Source organism: Squalius cephalus (assembly GCF_949319135.1).
Source record: "Squalius cephalus genome assembly, chromosome: 20".
NCBI lineage: Eukaryota > Metazoa > Chordata > Actinopteri > Cypriniformes > Leuciscidae > Squalius > Squalius cephalus.
This window is the reverse complement of record NC_137141.1, coordinates 34,059,859-34,076,825: the sequence shown is the minus strand read 5'-3', so window position 1 is coordinate 34,076,825 and position 16,967 is coordinate 34,059,859. Positions and strand designations below refer to the sequence as shown.

Here is a 16,967-nt window from a genome sequence, read left to right as displayed (position 1 = left end):
CCGCGTATCCATGCGAACCGGAATCATTTTGTTTCATAAAATGTTTGGCATTACTCCTGAAATGAGCTTGAGATGGAGAGATAACTCGCTCGTGTCTCCTTCAGTCATCAACACCATCATAGATCCGCGAGGAAACCCGGATCTCAGCAGGACGTTTTCTTCGGCTGGGGTTCGCAGTTCCAGAGCCTCGTCCCGGGACTCGAGATCGGCACAGCGAGGAGGAGGACCGACGCCGAACACCCGGCGCGTGTTCAGAAGCTCAGACCGGGAAGGGGCGCTGGTATGACCGTCTGTGCGTCTGGATCATCACTCGTCACTTTGCTAATGATTTCAGCACAAGTCTAAATCCATGTAGGCTGATCAGAATCACACGTCTAGACCGATCGCTGGTTTGGCACGAGCTCATCATGAAAACAATCTCAGGCATTTGAGAGAATTATGATACGTTTAACAAATATTTGCACATTTATATTTGCTCCAAACCAATTTCAACAGCTTGTGGCATTCATAATGCAATGATTGAGAAAGCGCAGATTTTGGCATTTCATGTAATAACTGTAAATACACTGTTAATGATTTTTGTTTTGTTTTTTGATGGTTGTTATGGAAATAAGGACAAGTAATTTACATGATTATTTAAATTTCTTTTTGTCTCTGTCGGACAGGGTATTTGTATATTAAAGATCATTAAAGAATTCAGATGTGACTGTTTTGTTCTTTTGTCATTATTTCCATGTTTTTCTGATTTGAGTCTGATATCATAATGAGCTCATGATGTTGATCTACATTAATCTCAGATCAGTATAAACTGGTTATTGACTAGTTATTTTAACTGGAGTTAAAAGCTCCTGCCCCTCCATATAAACGCTGAAGCTGCGGTCGTGTTTCTGCCAAAAGGAAAGTGAAACTCTGAGCATTCGGGAGTTTCTGACACTCTTTCATGGTCTTTAATGCCTGTATGACGTGTGTTCGGACAACACAAGTGCACTGAATGAGGTATGAAATATTATTAAGCATGCATACAGTATATTATAATATATTAACATGTCTGAGTGTTAGACCTCGAAGTTGTAAACAAAGATTGTTGGAGGTTTTGCAAGAAAATACTGCTTCAGTCTTTATTTTTAACTCTTACTTTATTTCTGTCACCTGCCATTTCTTTTTTAATAGTGAAATTTACAATTTCTGAGTGAAAATGATTTAAAATGTAATCCTATACCAAATATTTTTCAGTGTTGTTTATTAACAAATGCTGCCTTAAAATCTTAAGTGCATTTAACTCACAGAATATCCAAGCCTATACTCAACCTTTAATTGTGATCCTCCTTATGCAATTTTACCATTTGTTTTCAAATTTCATTAACATTCATATTTTAAAAACTGATTTTGATGCATAAATGTGCTTTGAGTTGTCTTATATAAATGAATCTGATTTCAAATCAAATCATTTGTTTTTGGTGTCAGTGTGTTTAAGCACAGCTGAAGCTATTATTAATTTTTAAGAGTATTTCATTTATTTTTGATAATACCATGTTGTAGAGCATGTGTTTATAATTATTACCTGTGTAATTTTCTTTTTCAGAAAACTTGTTTGTGTCAGTTAATTATATTTAAGATGTGATTATAGATGTTTGAAAGCCCTTTTGAACATTACATAAGTATTAAAGTGCCATAAATAAAAAAAACAGAAATGAAAAGCGAATGAGGAACTAATGACTATTTAAGAATATTTCCCTTTGTGCTTCACCACAAGAAAACAAACACCACCTGCTCAACATGTCTGAGTAAGTTGACTTTTATAGCCTATAACTTGTGTTGATTTATTACATAAATATAAACACGTTTCAGCTGTAGATTGGATGATGTATACTTATACCAACTCTTTCTCTGAACATTTAGTCGATGTCAATCAGCTTTTACATGTTCTACTTTTAGATCTTCACGCTTACGAGATGTTCAAAGACGGACCTCTTCGTATCAGAGCTTACATGACAATTATGTGTCAAATGCCAAGGTAAGTGACGCTTTAAATGGGCTGTATGTAATAATTTTCATTTATTAGTCATCTTTTTAGTGCCAATTTGTGAACAGCTTGTAACGAAACTTAATAAACGAGACCTTCCCCGACTTTCTAGGGTGACTTTGAGTTTGAAAGCATGTGTAGATTGATTTTTATGTGAAGGACTCGGGACGTTTTTACCGGGAAAATCAAAATGAAGTGACGGTTACGCGCGCTCCCGAGAACATCTCTTTTAATTACCTCATCTGTCGACGTTATGTCGGTGAATCGCAGATCTGGTTCAGACATATCCACATCGCTATGATCAGATGTTTTCTGAACTGCTGCTTTCTGTCATTTTTGTTGTTTATTTAGTTATTGAGAGGAAAACACATATTTACATACCCAGTAAGCAAACTGACATTGAATCAAAGTAGAAACGACGTTTCTCGTGACATCGAAGTATCGAATCAAGTATCGAACATCGAAGTAACGTTTTACGAACGTTAGACACACCATTTAAAACTAATGGAAAATCGATTAACGTTGAAACGATGTTGATTTCAGTTGGTTGAAAGGACGTTATAACGTCTATAGAATCAACACACATTCAACATAAAATCGATCTAATTGTTTTGCTTGCCTAACGTTGAAACGATGTTAATTTCAGTTGGATGAAACGATGTTGTAGGCTACAATAACAACATTTTCTACTTGTTTAAAAAAAATCTTACACTTAATTATAATAGATAAATTAGCCTGTATGGTAATAATTTATTAAACTCACACATCATTCAGTTATCCTTGCTTTATTATTAGCAAACATTTATTAGCATACAAACCCTCTAGCTATATAAGACTAATATATAAAAGGTATTTACACTCAAACACACAGAAAGAAGTATAAAAGTAAATTAAAGTCTAACATAATCTAATATAAATAGTCAAGTTACATATTAAAAGTGATATTTACTCATGTTATTTTGTACCAAATGCGTATGACTCTTATTTTCAGTGCGCATAAGGAGATGCAAGGCAGAAAGTTAAGAGACTGACAGCCTCAGTCATAATTTACTATCATCTAAACATTGCTCTTCAGCAGTGTGGGTGGCGTTGGGATGTTCGTTAACTATATCGCTGCAAAGATATTCGTTAACTATATCGCTAATAACAAGGGTTTCTGAATTCTACATATAGACCCTTTAAAGAGCATGTCATCTCATCTACAGGTTTGATGATTTATATCTAATATGGACGTGATGTTTTTCTGTTTGCAGGAATCAAAGTGCTCTGTTTCTGTCCTGGTGGCCACTGGATGTTTGATCGTTTTAGGGGTTTTATTGGCCATCGTGGTAATAGAGATATCAAAGCATGAAGATGAGATCAACGATGATTTGAGTCCCCATCACACATGCTGTAACTACTCCGTCCCCAATGAGGACAGCAGGTGAGCGAACTTCCTGTTTTCATGATTTCACTTCCTGTCACTATCAGCACTTCTTGAGTTTTAGATGAGCTTCTCTTTGTCTTTTGATTTTGTTGACTAGCTGACCTTTAGTTTAGATTCAACTTCATTAAACTTGTAAGAATTTCCCAAGTTAAATCCCCTCAACCAGACACAACCACAATTTTATTATCATCAAACAGTTCAACGTCATCACATTTCTTTGACATGCATGTGACTGATATTAGCGGACAATTGAAATATTGTGATCAAGATCAACTCAGAGTACATGCAAAAAAAACAAATTGAAACAAATTTACAATTAGATTTATATGTGCTTAACTTTTGCTAAGTATAAAAGTTGTTCAGTCACATTTATTCTAAATTCATAACATTACTCTGATTATTCAGCTGAAATATCTATAACAGACTGAAATATTTTAGATTGATACAGTAGAATTGAAAATTTCTGAACCAATATTTATTTGTTTGAAGTTTAATTTAACTGACATAAATTCAATGCTTCAGTAGGCTTTGACAGTATTATTTTAGTATCATTGATATGATATTATAGTTTGAATTAGATTAATTTTTTTTATTTTCTATTTTCATTTAAATTATAGTTAAAATTTTAGTAATTTTTTGTGTTTTGTAAAAAAAAATGTTTAATGTCTATATCGTTTTATTACATTTTACTTATTTTAGCACTTGTGAGAAATGAGAAATGTTGCCTTGGCAACTAGCTGAAATACATTTTATTATACTATTTATTTATATAGGCTACTATTTATTTATACTACGAATAATAAAATAAGTAATAATAATAAGTTTAAATGTATATTTTGTGTGTATATATATATATATATATATATATATATATATATATATATATATATATATATATATATATATATTTATTTATTTCACGCAATTATTATTTCAAGTAATAAAAAATTACATATTTTTAAGACTTTAGTTTTAGATTTTGTTAACAAAATTAACCCTAATAATAAAAACGTATTATATATATTTATTTTTTTATATTTTTTTTTTAATTTTTTTTTTATTTCAGGTAATGTTTATATTATTTTTAGTAGTGCATTGTTTTATTAAGATTTAAGTTTACGAATTAGTAGAAATAACCTTAATAATAAAATTAATAGCCAAACGTGTGTTTTCTACTTCACTATGAAGAATAATTAAGACCAAAACACCGAAATTATTAAATTATTCTTCATAGTGAAGCAGAAAACACACGGCCGGCTTGTTTTGGAAGTGGATTCATTCGTAGAAGTCATTACTCGTGGAAATGTGATAAAGTTATGTCATTGTGTCTTGATCTGCTGCTTTATTTTCTCCCAGGATTGTTCTCGTGGAGAGTTTCCCTCTCAGTATGGATTACGGGAGAAACGCCAGCGCTGGAAAAAGCCTGTTTGAAGCCTGGAAGGATCTTCTGTCTTCGGCCACCAAACAAATCGACGTGGCGTCTTTCTACTGGTCCCTGACGGCTGACGACATCAACGTGAACTCCAGCACCGACAGAGCTGTGAGACTCATTCACACTCAACACTGTCAGAAACATGTGGAAATACTGGTGGTTTTGAACTATGAAGGTAATATGATGCCATAAAGAATCACATGCGCAGGGTAAGATTTGGGAATGTGCTTAAGGCGAGACACGGCAGGCAAAAACATCGTTTTTTTTTTACTGGTCAATTTTGAGATTTTTGGATATTTGTCTTCAATAACACGTCTTCTTTCAGACTTGTGGTAAAAAAAAGTCTGAAATACACATTTAGGTCTTTATTTTACTACACTGTGTCTGTTTGCGTCTGTAGATTTCTCATAAATTAACCAAAAGTTGGCGTTCTTAATCCTCCCGCTGCTCCTGTCATCACACACACCGCTGGAAAGCTCTCTCTCTCCTGTACAATGCTGTCGGATCCAAATATGGTCATTTCCTTTTTATCAGCAACCAATCGTGAAAGTAAAAGGGCTGAATGCGCAATCTCATTGGCTGATGATAAATCTTTAAAGCCCGTTTTCTCAAAATGACTTTTCTCTCATTCTCCAAGTCCGAAATCTCCACTTCAGTCGCTCCTATATACACCAAACTCTCCAGTCTTATACCTAGTTATATTATGAAGACATTTACAGAGGGATTTGTAAATATATTATTCCTAACTTGATTTATATAACATTTTATTCCAAAAAAACGTGGTGAAAATATATTTTTTAAGGCTATTGACAGTATATTCTGATTTACAGGAAAACAAAAGTAGATATCCATAAATCCCTCTGTCATTTTTTCCCCATCTAATATGTGAACACAATGAAAAAATAATCCAATACTTTATCCAATACTCGGATTTAGTTTTTTAAAATATATGCAAATTAGCGCATATTTAATTAGATATTGCCTAATTTGCATATTTAAACATTAAATTACAGAAAACTTGTAATACATTTTTTTCTCATCTTAATGTAGGTAATCAACTGGGAAAGTTTCATGGTGATATCTGCTAGTTATTCACCTGTAGTGTCTCACCTTAACATGTATGTGTGCATTAAAAGTAGCCTACCATTTGGGCAACGAGACCGATGCTGAGCCGAATGAAGATAAAGATGTGTTCTGGCGACTGCCGTGTTGATTGAACCAATCAGATAAGAGTAAAACGAGAGTCAGCGAGCTCCTCATTTGATTGGCTACATGATGAATGTGGACCCGCCCTCCTCTTTGTGTTTGCAAAACTCAGTGAGTGAGAGAATCGTGCCAAAACTGTAAGCGCAGCTAAAAGAAAGACGTAAGGCCGTGTGTCCACCAAAGCGTTTTTAGTCAGCTGAAAACGCTAGGCGCTCTGCTAAAAACGCTCAGCTGTGTGCGCTTGAGAGCGTTTTGGCAGCGCAGCGTTTTTTCAGTTGAGACGGTTGAGACCGAGACACTTAGCTTGTTATGATACGGAATATCCGCGAAAGTCTTAATAGTATCTCATTTCACACATATTTTGTTTCTGTGTTGATTCTATATTAAAATGTCAATACAATGTAATGTATTTTCTCTGGCTCTTGATTTTGTTCCGTTATTATGCTTGTTGTCTGTTGACATTGTACAAGCAGAATCATGTCATGTGGCGGACGCGGTTGGTCGGTGTGGTATTAGTCCCGCCCCTCCTCCACTGTGATTGGACGGTTGGGTAAAAAGTGACAGTGATGAGCGCTGCGTTTTACTAAAAGTTGAACATTCTTCAACTCTCGGCGACCAGTAAAAAACGCCGAACGCTCAGCGCTTCAGCGTGAAAAAGACGCTCAGCGCCTCGTTACGCTCATGGCGTTTTAAAAACGCGGCGCTCCCATTGAAAACAATTGAAAAAACACGCCAGCCGCGAGTAAAAACGCTTTGGTGGACACACGGCCTAACTGTACAAATCGGGTTATTCCAGGAACTTTTTTGCCCCATGTCAGTGTTTCCCCTACCATTATATAAGGGGGGCGCCCCGCCCTCATAACGGCTCCCCCCGCCCCCCTTGAAGGTTAAGTAAATTTGATTTGATTTTCTTTATAGCGCCAAATTACAATTTGTTATTTTATTAAACAAACTAAATAGCCCTTAAGTAATATGTTATTTATCTTATTTCCACAATGGCATGTCTTTTCTGTCTGTGTTTGCGCGTTTACAATTATCCCAACGAGTTCGCACGCGCGCACACTCACACACAAACACTTGCGTCACATACAGATGCGGACAGAGAGCGCGCGGCGGGAAATATGTCGCGTCAACCAGATGAAAACCAGACAAAAATATTTGCGTTTTTTAAACGCTCACAGGGAACTGAAGATGGCAACACTCGCTCTACTGCGAGTAGCAGCCGGAGTAGCTTTTTCGGCGTGCATGTTAATTAAGGGTGTCACGATTCTCCAAATCCTCGATTCGATTACATTTTCGATTCTAAAGTCACGGTTCGATTCGATTCTCGATTTGTTTGATTGTAAAAAAAATTGCATCACAATAAGTGTTTTGTGATTGTCACTAACATTTTAGTAACTAAACTGAATTTTATTAGGTTTAGTGACAACATGTTACAATGTTTACATGGTACAATTTCTGGTAAGCTACGCTTTTTTATTATTTCAGTTCAATTCAACTATTGTGATTTGATTTAATATTGACTCATTTGGATAAATATTAGGTAGGCTACACAAGATAGGCATTAATTTGTCAAAAAAAAAAAAAAACCTCACCTAATGCTGTAAACATACAGAGAGCCCTATCAGCTGGTAGTAGGCTATTATTTAAGGTTAAAAATAATTAAATATAATGCGTTTTTTTATTATAATAACAAATTTATTTAATGATATAAGTAAAAAATATAATATGTAATATAGAACACATATTTAGCAAAATACTCTCTATAGCTATTTTTTCTTGCCAACTGCGTGCTATAGCCTATATTATGGTCATTAAATGGCTTTCCTGAGGTAAATGTGATATAATTGTTCTCCAGCTGTGTTATTGACCTCTTCACGCTGATGAAAAACACTGATAGATCGATATTATGTATGAGGAATATACATTTCGGTAAGTTGTACTGTATCTTTCAACAGTGTTAGTGTTTTTTTTTACTATTAGCTAGTAGATGATCGGTTCACGTGCGCTAGGGATCTGTGTCACGTAACATTTGCAAGCGCAAAAACGGTATTTATTGTTTGAATTTCGTAATAAAATTGACAGAATCTGAGAGCTGAGATTTTTTTTATATCATAAAGTAACCTGCTCTAGTCTGTCGGTCTCCATGTCCTCTTTGCTTCGCGATTTTTCTGTGCGTGAGAGCGTGTGAAAAGTGTCAATTGCGAGTGTCTCATGGTGAATGCGTGAGAGTTGGCAGCACTTCAACACGTGTTTTTTTTTCGCTTGGCAAGCCGAGCTGACGTGACATGGGGGCGTGACAGCATCGACGATTCTATTTTTTGATTCGATAATCGAGATTGAGCATTCATTTAGATCGATTTCGATTAAAAATCGAAATCGTGAGTGACACCCTTAATGTTAATCAATGACTACGTTTACATGCAGCCAATATCCGGGTTATGGTCGGGTTAGGGTCACTATTTGGGTTTCTGAAACATTCGGAATAACCCGTTTACATGCGTGAGCAGAGAGAGCTCCTGTATACATGGAATTTGTAATCAGTCATATATCCCGATGTAAACGGCGACGCACGGTTAGCGTCTGGACGTACGGACAACATTAAGACGCAATATGCGTCATTTCCGATTCTTCTTCCTGTATCCAAAGACAACAACAACAGCAGCAGCACGCGGATAATGAATAGTTCGGGGCAGATAGCGATCGCCTTTGTTTGCGCTTTCCTCCTCGCTCCAAAAGTGTGGTGCTGTGCTGCGTCTCGCCATGTTTACCTCTACTTCTTGTTTACTTCCGGTATACTGCACGCGGGTTTTTGTATGCGCCGTCTCTACTAAAAAGACCAAGATTCCTTGCGAATAGAACATGCGCAGAACACAAATCAATGTTCCTTTTGATGGGGATATGCCGATACGCGTTTACATGACCAAATATTCGGGTTAGAAAAGGGGTACCCCAGGTATAATATCCGGGTTTTTAAAAACCCGGATATGAACATATCCGGGTTTTTGCCGGTGTTTACATGGCCGTGCGCGACCGGGTTATTGCTAATATCCCGGTTTTGAACGGGTTATTGGCTGCATGTAAACGTAGTCAATGAGTGCATTCACACCGCGAGCAGGAGCGTCGCGTGAGCAGCAGTGAAGGGTTTCGGCGCCGAGTCTATTTTTGCTACTGCTCACGCTCAATTAAAGTGAAAGCACACTTTTGATGGACAAAATAAGTATTATTTCACACAAAAAGTGCCCAAAATGCACAGAATTTGCATTTCTAGTGTGTTTTAACAAGAACTGGAGTAGGCTATGTCAGAAAATAATATTTATAGAAAATGTACCCATTTAAACTTGTTTTTATTATTCAGTTTGGGTAAAAGTACTATATGGTGTTTTATAAAAAATGTAAAAAAAAAAATGTAAACTAGTCAGAATATACAGTATAAGCTTTCTTTTAGTTTAATTTTAGTTAACCTAATTTCCCACACCAGGAGTAATTTATATAGTTCCATTTTATAGCGATTATCTGTTCAAAATGTTTTTTATGTTCTATGCAAAATGTTCTATTAAAGAAAAGATAGAAAATAAATTTTTGTGTGTGCTGTAAAGTGGTTAGAAAAAATGAAATCGGTATCGGCAGGTCAAACTCAATGAAAAATCGGAAATCGGAATCGGCCAAGAAAATTGTAATTGGTGCATCTCTAATAAAAATAAATGTTCCAATGTTTAGTTTAATGTACAGTTCAAATAATTGTTCAGTTAATATATTCACTGCTGCCATTAAAAGAAACAAATGAACACCATGACTCCTTTAAGTGTTTGTGTCTGTGTCAATCCCCCCCCCCCCAGGGGAGACACTGCCATGTGCACAACATTTAATAACAAATTGTAAGCGTGGAAAAGGAGTCAGAAGAATACAGATCATATTTATTTTGTGTTAGCATGAAGCTGCAGTTTCACTATACATGAATTACACTCACGGATAACAAGTGTTTTTTCTTACACTTGAAAGGCGATTAACTTTACAAATCTTCTCATGCACAATTTACGCTTGCAATCTTATGTACACTTTCACAGATCTTACCCTGCACATGCGATTCTTTATGGCATCATATTACCTTCATATATTGAACCTTTTGACTGTCAACGTCATGTTTGTGTCTCAGGGCAGAGAGATTTTAGAGGAGTTCAAAGCGTTACCGTCTAGAAACGTGTCTGTGCGAGTGGTGACCAGCATCCCGACTGTGGCTTGCAATTCAACAGACCTGAAGGTCCTGAAAGAAAATGGTCAGGAGTTGTGCCTTCCATATAAAGACATGGATTATTTATCTTAAAGTCCCCCTGTGGTGAAAATCAAGCTTTTAATGTGTGGTGTTTTTAATCTGCTTTAAGACAAACCATGTGTAAGTTCATAAGTCGACAGCATTGCTGAGTATTTCCTCCTTAAAACTGCAGTGAACCAAAGACAGTCTCAAAAACACGCTTTGAAATCGCTGGTGTTTCTGACGTCACAAACTACCTTGTAACCAATCAGATCAACGTGTGATCGTCAACCAGTGGATCTCTGAGCTGAGTGAGTGAGTGGAGGCGGGGCTCATTTGCATATTCATAGAACCATGCATACTAAATGAGGCAAGGGTGTCGAGTTACATTCAAGATATTTTAAGACATGAAGATGTAATTGAGTTTTAAGGGATAAAATGATCGACTACAGGGGGACTTTAAATAATTAGTCGCAAGTCTTTATTCAACACTTCTATATTTCTACTCTTGTTTAACTTTAACTGAAATTAGTCCTTATTTCCTTTAGTCCTAACTGTGTGTGTTACACAGGAATACAGATACGACGAGTGAACTTCGGCCGCTTGACTAAAGGAATCCTTCATACTAAATTCTGGATTGTGGACGGGAAACACGTTTACATCGGCAGCGCCAACATGGACTGGAGAGCTTTAACGCAGGCAAGACCCGACATTTGCATTCGTGCATTTAACACGCTTTTATCCACAGTGATTTACAGTAGACGAGCTTCAGCAATTACTTCCAGTTTTCACAATATACACTGCCATGTTTGTTAGAAAGGAGCTGTCAAAAAAAATGTGAAGCTTGGGAGCACAGACTTTAATAAAGAAGACCCATGGTTGGTTATTGTTGAAATTAAAAAAAAAGTTTAAAAAGTAAAACCAAAAAAAAGTTTTAGGGGTTTATGAAAATGATTTATGAGCAATATTTTATATAAAATATATATTTTATGAAACATGTTGAGCTCTAAAACTGCTAGAAAGTCAAAGTCATAAATCTAAACAAGTCATGTTCCAAATTTTAGGTTGATATCTCAAAATTTTTTATTTTGTTTGGCCGCAGTACCACATTTTCCCCAGCAAAACTCGGATTTTGAGTTTTTCTCTCTCAGATATTACAAGCACACACGCACACAATTTCTTTTTATAACACATATACTCTGACATCCATACAAACACACTCACACAGTTATAGCTGCATAATTTATCTAATTGGCTCTATTATATGCATAAGCAGAAAACAGTAATAAAGTGAGTATTTGCTTTATAGGCCAAACCTGAGAAAATGACACCATCTGGTAAAAAATAGTACAAATTTAAATTTTAAAGCCTTGCCAACAGAATGAAAGTCTGTTCGCAAAGATTGCATAATTTTATAGTTAAATGGCCCTGGGATTAAACATTGGTTTCAATGGGGACATTTTTTTGTCCAGAAGGTTCTGAGTGAAACTATTTTGTGTTACTGGTGTAAAATAGATTTATTAAAGGAAATGGGGGTGAAATAGTAAAATTCCAATAAAAATACACACCTGTGCCAAAATGCATGCAGTTGGCACTAACACTGTCAAAATTATCAAAAAAAAAAAAAATTTCCATATGGTTGCAAAAGTGTTAAATGGAAGAGCTGGAAGATGTTTTGAAAGTTGTAATATTTTCATCAGTCTCTAATTATGATGAATGTGACGTGTGTGTGTGTGTGTGTGTGTGTGTGTGTGTCTGATAACCCTCTCCAGGTGAAAGAGCTCGGTGTGGTGATCTATAACTCCAGTGGTTTGGCTGCTGACCTGCACAAGATCTTCCAGTCGTACTGGGTCATGGGTCGCTCCAACACTTCTATCCCGGATCCGTGGCCGTCCTCCTACGAGACCCTCATCAACCAGGAGCATCCGCTGCCACTCAACCTCAGCGGTGTCGCCAGTCGAGTGTACATCACGGTGACTACACTCGCTCAGATCACAAACACACATTCAGTTACAGTCTTTTAGAGATGCTTCTTGACATTATGCGCATGAGAAACAAGTGGATTTACTTATTGTAGAGTTAATGAAAGTTATCCTGAGCATTGTAATGTTTGAAGCGGATGTCAGAACAATTATCTGTTAGACCGGGAAGATTTTAAAACGAGCAGTTCATTTATTAATATGTAAGATCTTTCCTTCATGCTGTGGAAATATAGCCTGGTTAAAACCAGACCATTCTCAGTAGTAACTGAGTTATGGTCTGGCAAAGCTTCATTAATAACTCATTTCCAAAGGGGCGTCACCAACGGACGTCGCTCAAATGCCTCTGGGCGCAATTGGACAGACCTAAAACCAATCAGAGCGATCTGCATCGTGTAAAGCCATATGCTGTGTCCAAATTCGCCTAATTTACACTACGCCATAAAAGTATGTACTCTTTTTGTGAAGAAAATGTATTTACTTTTGAATGTGTAGTAAAAAGTAGGCAAGCTTTGGGACATACTACTTCGTCATCTTTATCGGACGGATCTGTCACGTGCATCCTGTCACGTAAACTGCCCTGTCAATCATCTTGTCACAGTTAAAATCCTCTATTAAATCTAATTTAATTTCCTACCGTTTCGGAGAGAAATGTAGTCGCACGTTCATCTGCCAGTGGGTCTTTCATGGAGACTGTCCTCATGTGTTTGCAATTTGAATATAATAATGCATTTAAAAGTTGAACGGACGTCGCTCAAATGTCTCTGGGCGCAATTGGATAGACCTAAAGCCAATCAGAGCGATCGTCATCTTGTAAAGCCCGCCTCAACGTTTCTGATTGGTGCCGTGATTTCGAAGGCATGGAAATGGGCTTGAATGGGCTCTTTGCCAGACTAACTTGTAGAGCAAATCTACATTTGCCGGAAGTTGTCTGGGTTTTCCCAGGCTAGTGGAAATATAAACCGGAAGAATGAACACAACGAGCGCAGCACTGAAAAGGGGCGGAGCTACATGAGGTCTATTATAATACTAGTTCTGATTGGATGAGGCGTGTTTGAAGACGTTTGATACATGTTCTGTACTAATGTTGCTTGGCAGTCAGTTGTTATTGAACTAAAACTATTGAAAATCATAAAGCTGAAAAACTTAAACTTAAATACATAAATTAAAATTAGAAATGTCTGCTTGAAGTATTAAAATGATTAAAATCGAAGAAAAAATAAATTAAAGGTAAATAGAAATATATAAATAACAATAAAAAGTAATTAAAAACATCACAACTAAAATGTTATTAAACACTATAATGGTTATTGCCTATTAAGGTAGTATTAATAAATGTAAGAATTTATTGAATATCTGCACCTTTTACTGTAGTGATGTTGCTGTTGTTTTATAAAATCATGTCATCCTGTTCCTGGGTTTTTAATGACTGATAATGATATCTACAGACTAATCGATGATATGATGTTGATATTTATACCAAATGAGATGTGCGTTTATTTCACACAATATTTACTCGGTTCACTACAAAAATTAAAAATGGAAATGGTTATCTAAATGAAATCCAGTAGTCTCAAAATGGTGAAATGTTGGCAAATTAACTTGTGATATGCACTACTACTAAAAAAATAATAATAAAGAAACACATTTTTTATTCACCAAGGACGCATTAAATTGTTCAAAATGAAAGACATTTCTAATGTTACAAAATTAAAAAAAAAAACGCTGTTCTTCTAGAACTTTCTATTCATCAAAGAATCCTGAGAAATAAAATGTATCTCAGTTTCCAGAAAAATATGAAGTCTTCAACACTGATAATAATCATAAATGTTTCTTGATCATCATATCATCATATTAGAGTGATTTCTGAAGGATCATGTGACACTGAAGACTGGAGTAATGATGCTGAAATTTTTTTTTTTTTTTTTTTTTTTTTTTTTTTCAAGCAAATAGTGTGACAAAAAAAAAAAAAAAAAAAAATTACATAATAATAATAAGATGATGCTGAAAATTCAGCTTTGATCACAGGAATAAATTACACTTTACTATATATTCACATAGAAAACAGATGATTTACATTATAATAATATTTCACAATTTTACTGCATTTTTGATAAAAAAAAAAGAAAAGAAAAAGAGCCTTCATCCTCTCTCCTCTTCCTCAGGCCTCTCCGCCTGCGTTCTGTCCGGTCTCTCGAACCCGAGACCTCGATGCCATTCTGTCGGCCATCGGAGACGCGCGGGACTTCATACACGTGGCAGTCATGGAGTTTTATCCCGCCTCCAAGTACTTCCATCAACACGGGTGAGTCAAGGCAGCTTTATTTCTATAGCGGTTATACAACACAGACTGTTTTAAAGGAGTAGTTCACTTTCACATGAAGATTAGCCCATGATTTACTCTCTCTCAAGTCATCTTAGTATTTGATTTTCTTCTCTCAGACGAATATAATCTGAGTTATATTAAAATATCCTGGCTCTTCCAAGCTTTATAATGGCAGTGGATTGCAGCCGACAGATTAAAGCTCAAAAACGTGCATCCGTCCGTCATAAACGAACTAATCCTTTAATCAGCTTTATTTACAGAATTAATGATGCAAACTTCATCAAATATGAGATCAATTCATTTTCAGCTGTGAAGCAGCTCTAAAGTCATTATTCAGCTCAATTCTGTTCAATGTTGATTCAGTTCAATAACTGTATAAAGTTCATCAATTATAAAACTAGTTCAATTCAGCTATAAAGCAGCTCTACAGAAAACAATAGTGCCTCAGTTAAATTCAAAGTTGATTCAATTCAGTTTCATATCTATGTCGGATGCAAAATTCGTCAATTATGAAACTATTATGTTCAGTTGTAATAAGCAGCTCTGCACTGACATTTCAATGCATTTTAGAGCTGCACGATTAATGCAGATGTCATGTTTAGGTATGAAACCGCTTCACAAACACAGTATCATTATTTCTGTATTACAATAATTCAGTTGATCACAGAAGTAAAAGTTTATAGTTCGTAAGTAAACACTGACCTACGGTAGTGATCAAAATAGAGCAAATCAACTTGTGAAAGTGACTTGACACTTCAAATGAAGATTGTATAAATTACATCGTTACACCAGTAGGTGGCGACAAGTGACTGTTAAAAATGTGTTTTTGAATCATTCATTCAAGAGATTCGTTCAAAAACACTGATTCGTCTAGTTACAAAACAAATTAAGTCTTTATGAGTGAGTCATTGAATCATTCATTCAAGAGATTCACTTAAAACTTTGATTTGTCCAGTTACAAAACAAGTGAAGTTTTTGTGAGTGAGTCATTGAATCATTCATTCAAGAGATTTGTTCAAAACGCTGATTTGTCCAGTAATAAAATAAGTGAAGTATTTGTGAGTGAGTCATTGAATCATTCATTCAAGAGATTCGTTCAAAACTTTGATTCGTCCAGTTACAAAACAAGTGAAGTATTTGTGAGTGAGTCATTGAATCATTCATTTGAAAAATTAAAGTAAATTAAATATTTTTTTAAACAGACTGCATCACTTTGCATTTTGTTAGAATCTCTAGTAAATGACTTATTTTTAGTTGTCTGTTCAGAATCGTAAACAAAAGATGTTGATTCTCAGTGTTTCCAGCTCTAATGCATTGAGTTTCCTTTCATGGGTGTTGGCATTGCTGTGTGTGTGTGTGTGTGTGTGTGTGTGTGTGTGTGTGTGTGTTGGCGCAGATACTGGCCGGTCATCGAAGACGCCCTGAAGCGCTCCGCCTTCGAGAGGAACGTGTCCGTGTGTGTGTTGGTCAGCTGTGGTCGAGACACTGACCCGTCCGTGTGGCCTTTCCTCCGCTCATTAGATGCTCTCCGTTCCCCGTCTGACAACATCAACATCGCAGTGGTGAGTCAGTGGCAACTACGGCTGCACAATATATCGAAATATCACAATATGTATATATCACAAATGTATATCGCAACGGCTTGCAAAAATGAACAAAAGAGAAAATCACTCGCTGCTCTCGGCTGAATAACTTCTGTAGCTTTAATAAGAATCAGTATATATTTATTTCATACAGTGAAAACTAAGCAGTGATTTATTTTTGCATTTGATTATTCAGTTTCTGTTGTTTAATAACCCTAATGTAGGATAACCTGAACCCCGGGGTTTACACTGATGTTAAGATAACACTTCTGATACCACAGTAAAACACTGATGTTCACTGGGATGTTTTCTAGTCACAAAAAGAATGTGAAACACATATGTAGGTTATATCATTGTAAATATATTTTAAAGATAATTTAAGTTTATTTTACACACTTTAAGCATTATCGTATCGCATATCGAATATCGCATTATTTAATGAGTTATCGAATATCGCATTATTTAATGAGTTATCAAATATCGCATGATTTAATGAGTTATCGCATATCACATGATTTAATGAGTTATCGAATATCGCATTATTTAATGAGTTATCGAATATCGCATTATTTAATGAGTTATCGAATATTGCATTATTTAATGAGTTATCGCATTATTTAATGAGTTATCGAATATCGCATTATTTAATGAGTTATCGAATATTGCATTATTTAATGAGTTATCGCATTATTTAATGAGTTATCGAATATCGCAGTATTTAATGAGTTATCGAATATCGC

The 16,967-nt window shown here is 35.7% G+C and overlaps 2 protein-coding genes across 9 annotated transcripts in view; both read left to right on the top strand.

Annotated features, from left to right (window-relative positions):
- cep170ba (centrosomal protein 170Ba) overlaps window positions 1-996 on the top strand; it is a 50,785-nt gene extending 49,789 nt beyond the window's left edge. For all 8 annotated transcript variants that reach the window (XM_079852512.1, XM_079852511.1, XM_079852509.1 and 5 more), the window contains one exon: window positions 105-996. In XM_079852512.1, coding sequence (XP_079708638.1) covers window positions 105-286 — 182 coding nt within the window. In that variant the 3' untranslated portion in view covers window positions 287-996. The remainder of the gene's footprint in view (window positions 1-104) is intronic.
- The window catches only part of pld4 (phospholipase D family member 4), a 19,818-nt gene continuing 3,768 nt past the window's right edge, over window positions 918-16,967 (top strand). Inside the window, exons 1-10 of the mRNA XM_079852557.1 lie at window positions 918-996; window positions 1,754-1,784; window positions 1,936-2,014; window positions 3,277-3,446; window positions 4,806-4,989; window positions 10,244-10,364; window positions 10,911-11,038; window positions 12,112-12,312; window positions 14,484-14,623; window positions 16,041-16,206. Of these exons, the coding sequence (XP_079708683.1) occupies window positions 1,777-1,784; window positions 1,936-2,014; window positions 3,277-3,446; window positions 4,806-4,989; window positions 10,244-10,364; window positions 10,911-11,038; window positions 12,112-12,312; window positions 14,484-14,623; window positions 16,041-16,206 (1,197 nt within the window). The 5' untranslated portion in view covers window positions 918-996; window positions 1,754-1,776. The remainder of the gene's footprint in view (window positions 997-1,753; window positions 1,785-1,935; window positions 2,015-3,276; window positions 3,447-4,805; window positions 4,990-10,243; window positions 10,365-10,910; window positions 11,039-12,111; window positions 12,313-14,483; window positions 14,624-16,040; window positions 16,207-16,967) is intronic.